This window comes from Euwallacea similis, chromosome 13 (assembly GCF_039881205.1).
Source record: "Euwallacea similis isolate ESF13 chromosome 13, ESF131.1, whole genome shotgun sequence".
Classification (NCBI taxonomy): Eukaryota; Metazoa; Arthropoda; class Insecta; order Coleoptera; family Curculionidae; genus Euwallacea; species Euwallacea similis.
This window is the reverse complement of record NC_089621.1, coordinates 701,882-717,555: the sequence shown is the minus strand read 5'-3', so window position 1 is coordinate 717,555 and position 15,674 is coordinate 701,882. Positions and strand designations below refer to the sequence as shown.

Genomic DNA, 15,674 nt, shown 5'->3' with positions numbered 1-15,674 from the left:
ATAGCACAGCGAATATACCCTGAATTTTGGCCGTATGTTTAATAGACACCCTGTATATCGTGGGCGTACAATCAAAACCCACTAACTCCATTTTGGTCAATTTTGGAATATATACAAGGTGTCCTGTGACATATATGCCATAGCTTTAAGGTGTGTTGCTGAAGCAACTTTTTCAAGTCAAAAAAATCTTGTGAACATGTGTCCTGTAATGTATGCTCTTAAAAAGTGCGATTAAACAGCTTGCTTGCTATGTGCCGTGGAATACATGATTCAGAAATTCGGAAAAAGGATTCCACGATTTGGCAGTGAGTAGGAAATTGTCGAGAAGTGTGCGTATTATTTAATTCAAATCCCCAATTACCTGAACACATCGTAGTAAAGGATTAATTAGCACTAGGCGCTACATGTCCTAAACTCAATCGTAACAGAGCTACAAGAATTTCAAATTTTGAGATTTACGATTATTTATTGTTTGCTCTAACAGTGATCTACGCTTTTAAATCTAACTAAACATTAATAAATTCCTAAATAATAATCAAGTTAGCTGTGATGTAGAATTTGTCAGTTGAGTGAAATATGTCAGTTGTCATGTCAGTAAGTGTCATTTTAACTAATGCAGTGTCACTTAATTTCATTTGCACTGTTTTTAAAACTAATCAATTAACTAATCATTTTTATCATGTTCATTTATTTAAACGAAGAATACGTCAATATCCATTTTGTTAATCAATTATGCAATGGGGGCGGGCGAATGGCAGTGAATAAATATCGGTAGCTATTTCCTAATCTTCGAATATTAGTAGAAATGTATTTAGCAGGGTTCAACGTTGTCGCAAAAACTCGGACAAGTTTTTTGGAGCTGCTACTCTACGCCCTATGCGTTTAGAACTTAATCAAGAAGAAGACATTCTTGATAGGATTGATATTTAACCTCCTACTAGTGTCAGGAGAATTTCAAATAGACTCAATGTAATTCGAATGAGAATATAGAGAACCTTACACAGTTTCAATTTATATCTGTACCATATCGTACCTGTGCAAGCTTTTAAGCTCCATGATTGCTCATCAAGACTTGAATTTAGTTAATGGTTATTAAGAAATCAAAGGCTTTATCACAACATATTGTTTAGGATCATGCCACTTTTACCCGAAATGGCATCATAACACTCGGAATTCACATTATTGGGCATTTGAGAATTTCCGAAAAATTCGATAAACTAATTTTCAAGACAGATTTTCAATAAATGTATGATGTAGTCTGATTAATGACCACTGGATTGGTCTTTGTTGAGTTATGGACACTTAAGCTATTAAAGTCGACAAAAACTTAATCAATATTATAACTAAGATAAAGCTTTAGATTTATTATATTTAGGTTTAAAGTGGAGGATAGACACTATCTATGAGATTTAAGGTGATGTTGACGGGTTTAATGTCCCCTTAGTGGGGTCGTATGGTTTACATATAGAGATGATAGAAAATGGTACAGCAGTGTATTGGGCTTGCTTTCTGAGTGGTCTTAAGCAGATAATTAGATCATATAAAATTTCATATAATCGTGTTATTTCTATAGCCAATATCCTACAGTCTTTTTATAATTGAAGAATGTTTGGCTGCCCATTATTTAGATTTTTTAGAAAATGAACTTCCAAGATTACTAGAAGAAGTTCCTCTCGATATGCGGCGAGAAATATGGATACAAAAGGATAGCGCACCGCTTCACTCTTGTAAACAAATTATAAATTTCCTTAATGTGAATTATCCTAACCGCTGGGTTGGAAAATTTGCTGAAGTTCCTTGGCCAGTACGGTCACCCGACCTCTATCCCCTTGACTATTCTCTTTGGGGAAAACTGAAAAGTCTGATTTATGTCGAGACTCCTGAAAATAAATAACAATTTATAGCTAAGATTATGGATAAAGCTGAAAATATCCGTATTGATTCAAAAATCATTGGAAGGGCCATATCTTCCATTTTGAGTAGAGCTCAAAGTTGTTTGCAGGCATTGGATGGAGCAATTACTGCATTAAAAGGACAATATTTTTTGATAATTAGATTTTACTTGCTTGTTAAGTAGGAGTATCAGTGAGTTAGTTAGATTTAAAAGCGTAGATAACTCTTAGAGCAAGCAATAAAAAATCATAAATCTCAAAATTTAAAATTCTTGTAGCTCAGTTACCATTCAGTTTAAGATACGTGTTCACTAGATTTTTTGACTTGAAATTGCTTTGGCAACACACTCTAAAGCTATAGCACATAGTACTTCACGGAACATTCTGCATATTCAATTAAGTACGTAAACGTAATTTCTTTAATATAGAAAGTACGTGAACTCCAAAGTAAGCTTTGAAATAGACATAAAAGTGATCATAATTTCCGCTAAATCCATAAGAACGTTTTGGATACAACAAAGGTCCACTAAGTACACTTAATTGTTTATATAATAAACGTTTTCCATTATTAAAAATAAAACTATATCAATCACACAAAAAACATGTTTGCATAGAGAATGGAAGCGGCTTTAAATTGATGTGTTACTCGGCCATCTTGCCGTTTAAAGTTTTTGAAGGGACGCTAGAGGGATGCAGAAATTACTTCCAAATCAGAATAAAATTTCGCCCCCTTTCAAGTTAAAACTGACATATTTTAGCGTTTTCCCGCATTTGGATGAAAGCGGAGATTTCCTGAAGTGCAAATTTTAGTTGGGACACCCAGTATAGTCACCAGTAACTCAAGTTGCTCGTGTGCAGCGGGCATTATTGATAACAGCCAACGCGCGCCACCGATACATTGATAGAAAGATATTGTGCGACCTAACTACGTCCACACAACGCTAACGATAACGCTATTGATTGCAAAACTCTCTCTGCTTTTTTACTCATAAATTCTAAATTTTTAAAGTGTTTTACATCGGGAGAAGACATTTATGTGGACGAGTTCACTATCAAATTCAAAGCTGGGATTTTCTTTATAACTTACAACTCGAAAAAAGCAGCTAAATGAAATATTAGAGTTTACGCGATAGCAGACTCAAATACTAGCTACAGTGCCGGCCAAAAGCAGAGAAACTTTTGAATTTTAAAAACCACTCCACAAATATATTCATTATCGGTACTTCGAGTATACGAGTATGTTTAGATATCGTTAATATTATAATTAATTAAAAAAAAACAAAATTTGAATATTTTTGTAAAGGGATGCTAATTAAAAAAATGTTTATTTTTATGGGGACATAAATAGAGAAACCTTTTGGTGTTTCTACTATAAAACGTTTTACTTCTATAAACTTACTATAAACGTATTGCTTCTCTAAGAAAGCTGATATTTTAGCAGTATTTTCGTGGTTTGTCTTCAAAATGTCACAAGGTGTTAATTTGCTAATTTAGATCAAGGATCTTACTATTAAAAAATATCGCGAAGGAGTCAAGCAAATCGATATTGCAAGGCTGTTAAATGTATGCAAAAGTATTGTTTGCAAACAAATAAAATTGCATGAAGAAAGGGAAATAATCGCAAGTAAACCCAAACCAGGAAGAGCCAGAAAATCGACAGCTGCTACAGATAAATTAATTAAAAATTCTTGTGTTTCAATTTTTGTGAAATCTATTCCAAACTCTCAATTAAAGGGAAACCACATGCCAGAAAACCTACGAAAAAGCCTTTTATTTAAAAAAAATCGTCATCCTCGTTTGGATTTTGCCATAGAATATTTAAATTAAAAATTATAGAAAAATTCAATAATGATGAAAAGCAGACTTCAATTGCTAAACAGTTTAATCTCAACCCATATGTGATCAGTAAAATTATTTTATTTTTTAAACCTGTGGAACAGGGAAAAGCCCTAAGAAAACTGGAAAGCCTAAAAAACAACCCTCACTAAAGACAGACTAATGAAAATATTCATTGTAGCAAATCAATTTTCATCTTCCACGGCAGTAAAGAAAGAATTTCCAAAAATATCGCTCTCAGTTCGTAGTATTCGCTATCGCTTGAGCAGTATGGGTCTCTATGGAAGGCGTGCAACGAAACTTCCTTTTGTTTCCTCCAAAAACCGAGCTGTCAGACTTAAATTTGCAAAAGACCATCTTGACCGGCGTATTTCTAAATGGAGGACTGTGTTGTCCTCAGACGAAAATAAATTCAACTTGTACGGATTAGATGGAGTGAAGTAGGTGAGACAGCCAAAACAGTGTAGGTTAGACTCTAAATACAAATTACCAACAATAAAACACGGCAGAGGAAATGTTATGGTGTGGGAATGTTCTTCGGGTATTCGTAAGTGTAGTGTTGGCCCCCTGATTAGAACATAAGGAAAGGTGTATCGATTTCAGTATCTGAATATATTGCACAATCAAATGTATCCATTTATGAAGGAAAATATGCCTTTGCACATTTCAACATGATCACACATACAACATCAAGCATAATGCTGGGGTCGTTAAAGTTGGATTACAGAAAATGGGATTTATATTTTGAAATGGCCAGCGCAGACTCCCGATTTGAATCCCATCGGGAACCTATGGGATCAGTTAGATAGATAGTCACGCCAACAACGTCCAGGAAAATTTAAAAGTCCAGACGAATTGTTCTCTGCATCAAAAGAAGGCTAGGTTTCTGTAGCTCTCGAATACATTGACAACCCGATCAAATCAATGAGATCTAAATGCATTGACCTCATCAAAAATAAAAGAAACGCAACTAGGTACTAGTCATCGTAAATATAAAGATTATTAATAAATGTTTCTCGACTTTCTGTGGCACCAAATTTATCAATTATTTCTCTCTTGGCAAAAAAATTCAAAAATAAATATTTATATACAAGAATATTGTTTAGAAGTTGAAATCAATTATTAATATTAAATTATTAATTATTATCAAATTATTAAGTCCAAATCATTTTTTGCAAAATTATTGAAACTTTTAAATTGTTTCTCCACTTTTTGCCGATAGAGTGTATGAAAAATATGGGCGGTCTTGATCGAGCAGATAAGTATGCCTCAGCAACCTATTTTTTAAGAAAATTCTAGAAATGGTAGCATACACTTCTCTTTGGGGTTCAGAAATTTGTTTAGTAAACTTGTATATTTTTTATAAAACCACCTAACAGCAGAGAAGAGAACAGCCGCTTAATCACTTGCGCTATATGAAAATTAATTAAAAAATTAAAAAAAAAAAAAAGAAAGTTAACCAACTGACTGGAAATTTTCGCCAGACACGTGATCAAGTTTCAACTTGAATCTCCGATTCTGAAGACATTCACCTGAATAGAAAGCTGCATACTATTCTAACAGAAGTTAGGAAGAATTACAAAGTCTGCTCTAAAAAAATAAACCCGGGCAAAAAACAACAAACAACATACTATAAAATTTAAATTTTTTATAAAATTTTATAACAAAAATTATTTATAAAAAATTTTATAAATTAATTTGTTTGTGTTATCATTTTAACTAAAAAGTAAGAAATTCACCGAAAATGCTGCGAAACGTATCAAGTTGCTAGTCTGTCCAGGAAAAAAAGACCTCGAGTGAAAAAAGGTTCATAAATGAAGGTTTGTCGCAAAATTCCTGTAATATTTTTTTTGTCATCTGGCGGGTTGCAGCAACCCTCAACTTTTATTAAATAAGGGGGTTGATAAATTTTTTATTTTAAAGCTTTTTCTATTGCAAATACAATTGCGTGTTTTTTGTTCCTTTTTATAAGTAATACTTTGGAAAAAAATAAATAAGGAAATGCTTATTGAAACTACTTTAACTCTCCGAATACCAGATGTCGGTCGTTAGCAATACCACGCTCTTGCTTTTCTCATGTAAAATTGTTAAAACAAATTAAAAGGGGTATAAAAAGAAACTGCGCACTGAACATTAAAAACATACGTAGGCGCATCGAATTAGTCAAGTGCATTGAGCATGCGCAGTTTAGTTATTGCTCTTTATATGATAAAAGTGCCAGTTGCCCACGAGCTGTCATTCAATGTATTAAACGTGATTAAGAGATGTATGTTTCCAGGCAAAATTTAAGAATGTTCTGTTTTAAACTGGACAAAAATCCTGCAGAAACTACAGAAATGATTAATTCATCTTGGGGACATAATTCTGTTGGTGGTTCAACTGTTAGGAGGTGTTTTCGTGAGAGGTGTTTTTGCCTTCAAGATGATCCTCGTCTAAGTGTAGAAAACAAGTTTTCAAGACGGAGAATTTGAAACTATTGAACGAAAATCCATGTCAAACTGAAAAAAAAGCTTATAGAACAGTTAGGAGTGACTCAACAAGCAATTTCAATTCGATTACATATGCGAAAAATACAAAAGAAAAAGAAATGGGTTTCTCATGAGTTAACCAAAGACAACAAAAATCGAACGCGCGTGAATGTGATTTCTCATTATAAAAGAAATAATTTTCTATATGAGAATTCTAAGTGTAAAAAAACATGAGTTGATTCAGACCAGCCACCCACATCGGTTGCGAAACTGAATATTCATGCCAAGAAAGTTTTACTATTTGTTTGGTGGAATTAGAAGAGAGTCATTAAGATCTTCGGGAATCTGGTCGAACTGTTATAGCTGAATGTTATCAGATCCAAAGGATCAAATTGTTGCACGGAAGCTCTGGAGCCACAGAAGTCAGAAAGTGGCGTTATTGTTTGACAATGCCCGTTCGCATACAACAAAACCGGTCCAGGAACTCATATTCTCCTTAGGTTGGGAACTTTTCCAGTGTGCGGCGTAATCTCCAGATTTGACTCCTTTGGACTTGCGCACCTATCCGATAAATGGCAAAAGACCATAGATAATAATTTAAATTACACACAATCGTAATGTCTAAAGATATTACTATTTTTAGCCTAAATTATTTTTATATGTTTGCCCGAGTCATTTATTGGCGATGTTTATAATATCATTCCTTCAGTACCATTTTACGCTGTTTATAAACAACCTTCGGCTTTTTTTCTTAATGTTTACTCTTAAGCAATAAAGTAAAATCGGACCGTAAGATATGTTTTTTTAAATTTTCCAGCAAAGAAATCAAAAGATGATTTTGAATTGTGTGCGTTTAGGACAGTTTAGTGTTGATTTATCATGCAGCGAAGGCATTTGACGAGAGAAGAGATGGTAAGGTCAGTGGGTTTTTTAGACGGAGGTATGAGGCAAACTCAGATTGCTTTCGAAATGGGTATTCCTCAAAGTGTGATATCACAACTTTATGCATAATATGGAGAAGATATGGCGGAGAGGCATAGGAATCGCATTCGTATTACAACCTCCATACAAAACCGTTTTCTGCAACTTAATGCTCGAAGACGCCCTACTGTGACAGCACCAGAATTGCGAATTATGCTCCATGAAGAACATAACATTGATGTTTCGGCCGATACTGTTCGTCGTCGATTACATGAGAACAACCTTCACAGCCGTCGTCCTTTGAGGGTTCAACCATTATCGTGGGGTAATCGAGAAATGCGACTTTTATGAGCAAAGGAACATTCCTTATGGCGAGAAAAAAATTGGGTAACTGTGTTTTTCACTGATGAATCCCGGTTTGGGATTCATTCTGAAAATCCAAAAGGGTTCGTATATGAAGGAAGTTTGGCAATTTAAATCGTCTTGGCAATGTTCAAGAAGTGCACTCTTTCCCAGGGGGAACAATTATGGTCTGGGGAGGAATCAGTATCGGAGGAAGAACCGATCTAATTTTTTTGGAAAACTTTTTGAGTGGTAGAGCTTATATTGACCAGATACTGGAACCAGTTGTTGTTCCATATGCAGCAACTGTTGGTTCCAATTTTCTTTACTTGCATGACAATGCCAGACCATACACATCAAGAGTTGCAATGAACTGTTTGGAGAACAACAATGTCGATGTTTTACCATGGCCACCCCAGTCCCCAGATCTTAACCCTATCGAACACATCTGGGATATTCTTCAACGAAGAATTCTTCGTATGAGTAGGCCAAGAGACAACAGAAGATTACTTTTTTAAGGTTTCAAGAGGCATGGAATGAAATACTCCAATAGGACATCGATAACTTAATTCTGAGCATGCCCAGGTGGTGTTGGGCGGTTTTAAATAATCGAGAGGGACATACACTTTATTAAATCCTAAACATATTTTTTTATTGTTAAATTTCCAATGTAAGATTTTTTTGTTTTGGTATATTTTTACTAAATTTCAAAGGTTTAGATTTTTTTGTGGCAAATATTAAATTTTGTTCAAACGGTTTGGTTTTGTATTCTTCTATAAGTTAATTTTATATAATCGTGTTGAAACAATTTAAATTCAGGGTTTAAGAAAAATTACAGACGTATATTTAAAATATCCTTAGACATTGCAGTTGTGTGTAGATGTACAAGGTAGATTTTTTAAAAGTATAAATGCCAATATCTTGAAAATTACGCCGGCAATGAAAAAATTCAAAAATACGTGTACGATAATATGATGGGAGAAGGTGATTGAAGGTATAATAAACATATTATCCTCTACCAAATGCACCTCAGCCACCTCAAGTTTTTTTTTAAATAGCACACGCATGGTTGCGACATATCGTTGGAAAACACTTTCAATAAGGTTTTCAACGGTATCAAAGTTTTTGGGATTCCTTCCTCAAATGAAGGGTGAAGGGAAAAAATAAAGAATGTCATGTTTTTCTCGAAATTGAGATGATGGTATCCTTTAAAGGGTATGAAAGGGAACTATACTATTTGCAGCAGAGTGGTAGGTAAAAACTAGAAGCGTTCAGTAAATATGCATATTTAACATTTTTGCACGTGACCCACCGTCGAGATTTAATTTGTTTATTTCCTTTTTTAGTTTTTCTCAGTATCCCTCTCAGTTTTTATGCGTTTAGTAGGAAATTATCAGAAATGTGTTTATGAACTTAATTGAATATACATATTTCTGTTTTTCTAAATTGAAATATATTTAATTCATGGATTGCTATGGTTTGAAGATATTTAGTTGCAGAAGTTAAATTTCAATTTTTCGAAAAACAATGACAATGTGACATTCCCTGTTATTTCCCTTCTTCCTTTAAATATATCCGATAATGCCTAAAATGCAAAATCCATAAGTAAGACACCTAGGCGTAGAATTAAACGGTTTTCAATCGCAAATAAGTCAGAGAACTGATAATTCATTCAAAGTTTTATTGTAATTAAATCAAAGCGTAAGATCTGCACTCTGTGCATGAATACAGCACTTGTGTTAAAAACCTTTAAACGTTGTTGGAAAATGCCCTTTTTAGCAAGCATTTTGTTTTTCAATTCATTTTTTACCTTTAAAATTGTGGAAGTCACAGCATTTTTACTGGAACCTTGCGTTTCATTGACAGCTTTAACATGGCCCAATTTTATTCGCAATTGAAAAAGCTTCAAAATAAAAAGATAATCAACCTACATAAATTTAAAAAAAGCTGGGGGTCGTTGCACCCTTTTTAGATAAATAAAAAATTGTTTCAGGAATTTTACGACAAACCTTCTATTATTAAGTTATAGAATTACGTTCCAGTTAAGCTTTCCAATCTGTATTTTGATGGAATATAATTTTACCTCTATCAAAATTCACTACGTGTCCGCCATACCCGATCTACCTTCAACAACTGCACGTAAACCTTAAAATACATCTCGTAACAGCTACGTTTCTTTACAATGTGACTAGATGAGTAATTTGCTAAAATCTCCTAAGGTTAATATTGTATTCTTTTGGTTACTATTAGTCGTTCGTTCCTGCCCTAAGCTTTGTTCCTACTTTAGACTTGTCGCTAACGTAAGAAAGTGTGCAAATAATGAAACACTGCCAATCAGACATTAAGCCCGCTTTCTCCGAACATTTTTCATCCTTTAACAAAAAGTTGTCCGTGAACGACAGGAACTTCTGCATCCTGCGAAACGTAAAGCACCCGCCCTAAATAAAGAGAGCAGGAAGCGCTTAACGGAATCGTCAAGCGAAAATATCACTTAATTGTCTCTTTCCCCTAATTTCTACTATCACAATGAAACGACCAAAATACATCAACTGTCTCTACTGTTTTATTAGGTAGGTACGTATTTTAACTGCTAGAGCAAGCCGAAAATCCGCTGAACTAAAGCAAAATACTAGGGAAATCCCTGTATAAAGCTACAACCATCGTGGAAGCCCTAATGGGACAAATAATAAAGAGGCGGATTCTCGAACTTTCCGGCTTAAGATTTCTGTTTAGCTAATGGTGATAAGGAACCGAACAAGGTGATTTACAAGATCGAAAGCCCTTGAGAAGGGTTTAGGACCAACTATTTGAAGCAAACCACCAAGCATGGCTCAAAATAAAAAGCTCAGTGTGTTCCACATTCTATAGAGTTGATTGTCGCGTTTGTCTTCTGACTTTTTACCACGCCCATCATTCCCCTCGAAAATATCAGAAAATGAAACGATCGACTATGGATTCAATATCAACAAAACCTGGAATGAGTGGTGGCACCTCGGATCCAAAACTCTCGCTTTGGACTGGGTAAAAACGATTCCTCTCCTATGATTCAAAGCCCCAGGCTCTTAAATCACTACGCCACTTGACTCACCGTCCACTAAGGCCAATCTGGCTTCGAACTCTTTACGCAGCGCCAATCTCTCCTAGAGATAAAAAAAATGCAAATTCTTGACTTAGCCATTAGTCAATATCGAACCTTTTCCCGGAACTCCCGCAGCTGCAGCTGCACAGCTTCGTGCTGCTTCACCATCTCTTCTTGCCTCTTCTTGTAAACCCCATCCAGTTTGTCTTTGACCGATTGCCCTCTATCTAGGAGAGCAGTCATTGCCTCTCTTTTCACACGAGTCAGTTGTTCTCTATTACGATGTTTTTTGGAAAGCATTTTCACTTCCAATTTATGATCGGCCTGGATTTTTCTCACGAGGGCGTTAACTTCTTTGTCGAAACGTTCCTGCAATTGTTCTTTTGTGTTTTTGTCTGCTCTGACCTGTTGATTGAAAGTTCTACGATAGGGACACGACAACGCTATTATGCGATCCCTTCGGAGAAGCCTCAATGTTGGGCCTCACATAGAACGTATGAAATATTTTGAAAATAGAAATAACTTAATTTTATCAATAATTCTTCCTTATGCAAACCGACAGAACGAATCATGGCAACGCGGCGTTCTGCATTTGTTTGGAAGCAAGATGATCGGCCCCACAAAACTTGTATGAAAACCCACGGTGACGTCACCGTAAACAATTGGTAATTTTATCGCTATGTTGCCATATTGCTTTCTAATTCCCTAACATTTCTTTGAAATTTTAAATTCTAACCTTTAATAGTGTTTGTTGATTGGCCTGTCTCTGCGCCATCACCCGTTCCGCTGTGGTGTAAATCAACTCAAAATAGCGTTCACGCAACTCTTTTTCTTGCGTCATGAAATCTTTGTTGATCGATAGCAGACGTTCAGACTGGCTGCGGGGTAGCCCCATTTCTGAAGAGGTTTCTGGACAGGTGGCCGTTGCGCCTTCAGGTTCGTCCGCTACTGAAGTCAGCGGCTCCACACTTGGGGATTCCGTAGAGAAAACTCCACTCACACTGGTAAACAGGCTGAAGGTGAGGTATATAAAATTATAGTAATTGTTTGTGTATATCCAGGTTAAGTTAAGGACTCTGTATGGGAGTGTTAGTACTGAAACACGTGCTGATGAGGAGAACTTACATGTTTTTGCTGGACAATCTTTTGACGAGTTTTATATTAATCAACTTGGATTTCTTCTCAGAACAATCGCTGCTTTTCTGCGAGTGGAGCGTTTGCTTTTTCTTCTCACACTTCTTCCTTAAAGCATCCAATTTCTTCTCCAGTTCAATTTTCTTTTCTAAAATCAAACTTCAGAAATAACAGAACAATTTCCTTAATCGCCCATCTTACCTTTAATCGATTTATTCTCCAAAATCTTCTCCAAAGAATCAACAGGAACTTCCTCGATTCGTTCCTCGAAATTAACCTCGATGGGGGATTGTTTTGTCACAGAATTACCATCCAAAGGTGTGTTCAATTCTATGGAGGCCACAGATGCAGTTAAAGGTGCCGTAGGGGCTGTTGTGCCCTCATCAGTCACCAAGTCGACTGATGAAGACCCTCCAGTGGGTATCGAGGGGCGCTGTCCTGGGCTGCCGTTAATTTGCTCTTTTACGCTCTAAAAATGTTAATTAAGTCTACGGGCTACTTCCGAGTTCCCAAATTTACCCTCCCAAGACTGCTCTTTTTCAGTTCTTCCTGCTCAGTAAGCTCCAAACCCTCCGTCAAAACCGCCAACTGTTGAGTGCGCTTTTCCAGGTCAGATTGGTATTTTATGGGGTTGGCTAGGGCGTCCGCAAACTCGGAAAGGCCATCTGGCACGTAATCCTTGACCACCACGTGTATGAATATTGTGGCAAGAGGAAGCGGTTGACCTTTAAAGAAAATCAAAATTATGCTTAATACCATAAAGAAAAGCAAATAAGTACCTAATTCGGTTCTGAGATTGATGTGCCTATAGCCGGGTGATAAGGAAGTGAGGGGTAGAATGCGATGGCCGATGAATCTCCCTCCCTCTTCATAAGCGACTATTCGGATTGAGGCTAATCCAGGAAGCACCACTCGTTTTATAACAAACGGTTCCTCGTTGTATACGGGGTTTATTGCATTATTGGGAACCACCTATAAAATCCTTAACATTTTCCTCAAAGAGACCAAATAACTGAATCTTACCTTAGTTTTGAATCTCCTCCTAATGGTATCCACGGGCAGTCCATACATCTCAACCTCTACATAAGTGCCCACTTTTTTTTCAGTTAAAAACTGGCCGGAAATCACTTGGATCCTCAACGATCCAGCAACAATTCCATCAACGGTTGAATCGGCGAATGGGTAGAATTTCCTGTCCTTCCTCCTCATAAAATCGGGCTTCAGCAAATATCCGCAACGCATGTTGTATTCGAATATTCCCAGATTGAGTTGCATGGCTAAGTCCAGAGTTTGGAAGTTGAGGGCCACCAATTGGCACCCTGCATTCCAGAACACTTGAGGCATGAAATTCGACGAATCAAACCTGGTACCCGCAGGATATACTCGACTAAGTTGGTTTTTGTTGTACTCAACAAACTCGCTGGGATATTCCTTTAGAAGTGCTGTGGCTTGACGTTCGTCAAAGGAAGACATTTCGTAATATCTCTTTCGTTCTGCCAAATAAACTCATTATGAAACATCATCTTAACATAATATACAGGATGTTCCAAAAAGGTTGTGCCAAACTTAAGGAGGTTATAGAGTATATTGCAGTGAATAATTTTTGCACAGAAACCCGTAGCCAAAAATCATCCGTTTTGACTCTAGAATCATTTTTGTTGAAAAACATAATGAGAACTCGTTGAAAATGACGATCCCCAATATGGTTACATACATTTTTTCTTTGAATCATCGAATCGCGCACCCGTTGTAAGCGAAGAGAGACGGTTATCAACCTTTCCAACAGTTCCCCTTAGATGGCTACAGGGGTTTTATACACCAACAACTTGATGTAATCCCAGAAGAAAAAATCACACGGGCTTAAATCAGGACTTCGCATTGGCCCCCTCATAGATCCGCTCTTCCGATACATCGCCGATAAAAATGTTGGTTTAGATGATCACGCATAGTACGAATAAAATGTGCAGTTGCACCGTTATGTTGGAATCACATTCTACCCCGTATACCCATAGGAACGTGTGTGTTGTTTAATAGCTCAGGAAGTACGCATTGCAGGAACTTTTAGGTAGATGTTATCTGTTAGCCGAGGTGAATGCAGAAATAGGCCAATTAAAAACTCGCCAATAATATCGGCCCACATGTTTATGGTAAATTGGTCGTGATGAATTTTGATCCATGCGGTGTGAGGATTGTGATCGTTCCATATGTAACTATTGAAGCATCCATACTTGGGAAAATACGCTTCGTTGGTGAATAGAATTATCGAACTAAAATCCAGTTGGTTTACGATATGTTACAAAAACCATTAGCAAAAAGTACCCGCAGCTGGTAATCTTAGGGATCTAGTGTTTGCACTTTTTGTAGGTGATAAGAGTGAAAAAACTGCTCGTGAACTACCCACCGCACTGTTTGGTAGGCAGCATTCATTTGATTCGCTATTGCAAGCGCGCTGGTGGTAGGTTATCCATCAATTCGATGCAAAACCTCTTCTTCAAAAGCGACTATTTGTACAGTTCGTGAATATCCAGTTCCTCCAACTGGTTTAAAACCACCTGTTTCTCGTTTTCGGAAAACGCTCACCATAAAAGCACTCAATTTCTTTAGCATTGTATCTTGCTTCGTCATAAATCCAATGCATACCTGTACACTTTTCAAACATAAATTGAACCATTTTCACAGTTTAAAGGCAAAAATGTGTCGTGAAAGAAATGAATGTGAAGCACTTAATTTGCTGCAATTACGATTAAAATGAACTTTCAACATCGAGTTTAGGAATGCAATTGATAAATTTGTATCAGGAGGTAAAAAAGTGTTTATTTCCTCTGTTTTTATTCTATTTACTTAAGTTGAATATCGAAGTCTTTTGAGCAAAAATTACTCTGGAGCCAAAATGGCACATTTTTGATTAAGGGTTTCTGTGCAAAAATGATTTACTGCAATGTGCTCTGCAACTTTTTTAAGTTTGAGAAAACCTTTTTGGAACATCCTGTGTATCGTGCCATATACCTTTGGCATCATCAAAGCTAACAAAATGAATTGGCTGCACATAGTTGACTAGGGCAGATATTTCTGCTCCTGCTTCAGACTCAGAAGCCTGCGCTTTGCTGTCGTCACGATCAGTGCTTTTACTATGCGCTGTTTCACCCTCCAGGGCTTCGGGTTCGTCATCTGCATCAGTGCTGGACCCTTCCGTGCTAGTGGACTCGTTAGAACCTTGTCTAGTCTGCAAAGGAGGGGCATGATGCCCGGCGACTCCGTTCTCTGTTTGTTTCTTCTCCACCCCTTCTTCTCCGTTTTCTTGCACACAGCCCTCCTCCCCTTGTGGAGCTTCATTATGTTCATTCGTTTCCCCGGTGTTATCTGTGGAGTTCTGGGCGTCAGTGGAGGCCATCGCTGCAGCCCCTACTTCTTGCCGATGATGTCGGTGGTGCTTTTTCTTGTTTTTAATTATAATCTTACGCCTCAACAGCCCAGGGGGCGGCAGAGCTTGATCTGTGATAGAGCATTTTTCATGTATAAACTATTTCCAAAATGGAAAACGAGTACGCACCGTCCCTCAAAGGATGGCTGTCCAAAGGAGTTTCCAGCAACATTTCTCCGAAAATTTCCCTGCAATAATTGGCAATTTTGGCCTGCTGTCTAGGGTTGCAATGGTTCTCGAAGGAGAGCACCACTGGGAAATCTGAGGTTTTAAAAGCGGTCTCCGCGATTGCTTCCAGCACTTCTTTGGCAGATATTTCTGGCACGAAAGTGTATCCATGGACAATGACCGGTTCCTCCGTTCTACCGTTCCAAAAATCAAGTTCAACGCACCTGAAAAGTTACAAAAAAAGAGTAATAAATAACGTGGACTTTTCCGTAAAATCCACACTGTAACGGAGTAGTAAATTACCGGCATGAGCTGCTAGAAAGCAAATAAAGCCATTAATTACCCAAAGTTAGCCATGGTAGATAATTTAATGCCTCGTCACTTAATCGCAGCATAAGGGACAGTAACAATAA

At 36.9% G+C, this 15,674-nt stretch overlaps 1 protein-coding gene across 2 annotated transcripts in view; it reads right to left on the bottom strand.

The window, feature by feature from the left end:
* Plc21C (Phospholipase C at 21C) overlaps nt 1-15,674 on the bottom strand; it is a 49,721-nt gene that overhangs the window by 9,787 nt on the left and 24,260 nt on the right. Inside the window, exons 7-16 of one of the 2 annotated variants that reach the window (XM_066396123.1) lie at nt 15,223-15,485; nt 14,679-15,164; nt 12,696-13,165; nt 12,452-12,644; nt 12,192-12,397; nt 11,874-12,141; nt 11,664-11,820; nt 11,275-11,551; nt 10,653-10,907; nt 10,548-10,599 (exon numbers count right to left, since the gene is read on the bottom strand). In XM_066396123.1, coding sequence (XP_066252220.1) covers nt 10,548-10,599; nt 10,653-10,907; nt 11,275-11,551; nt 11,664-11,820; nt 11,874-12,141; nt 12,192-12,397; nt 12,452-12,644; nt 12,696-13,165; nt 14,679-15,164; nt 15,223-15,485 — 2,627 coding nt within the window. The remainder of the gene's footprint in view (nt 1-10,547; nt 10,600-10,652; nt 10,908-11,274; nt 11,552-11,663; nt 11,821-11,873; nt 12,142-12,191; nt 12,398-12,451; nt 12,645-12,695; nt 13,166-14,678; nt 15,165-15,222; nt 15,486-15,674) is intronic. The other variant, XM_066396124.1, reaches the window with a different exon arrangement.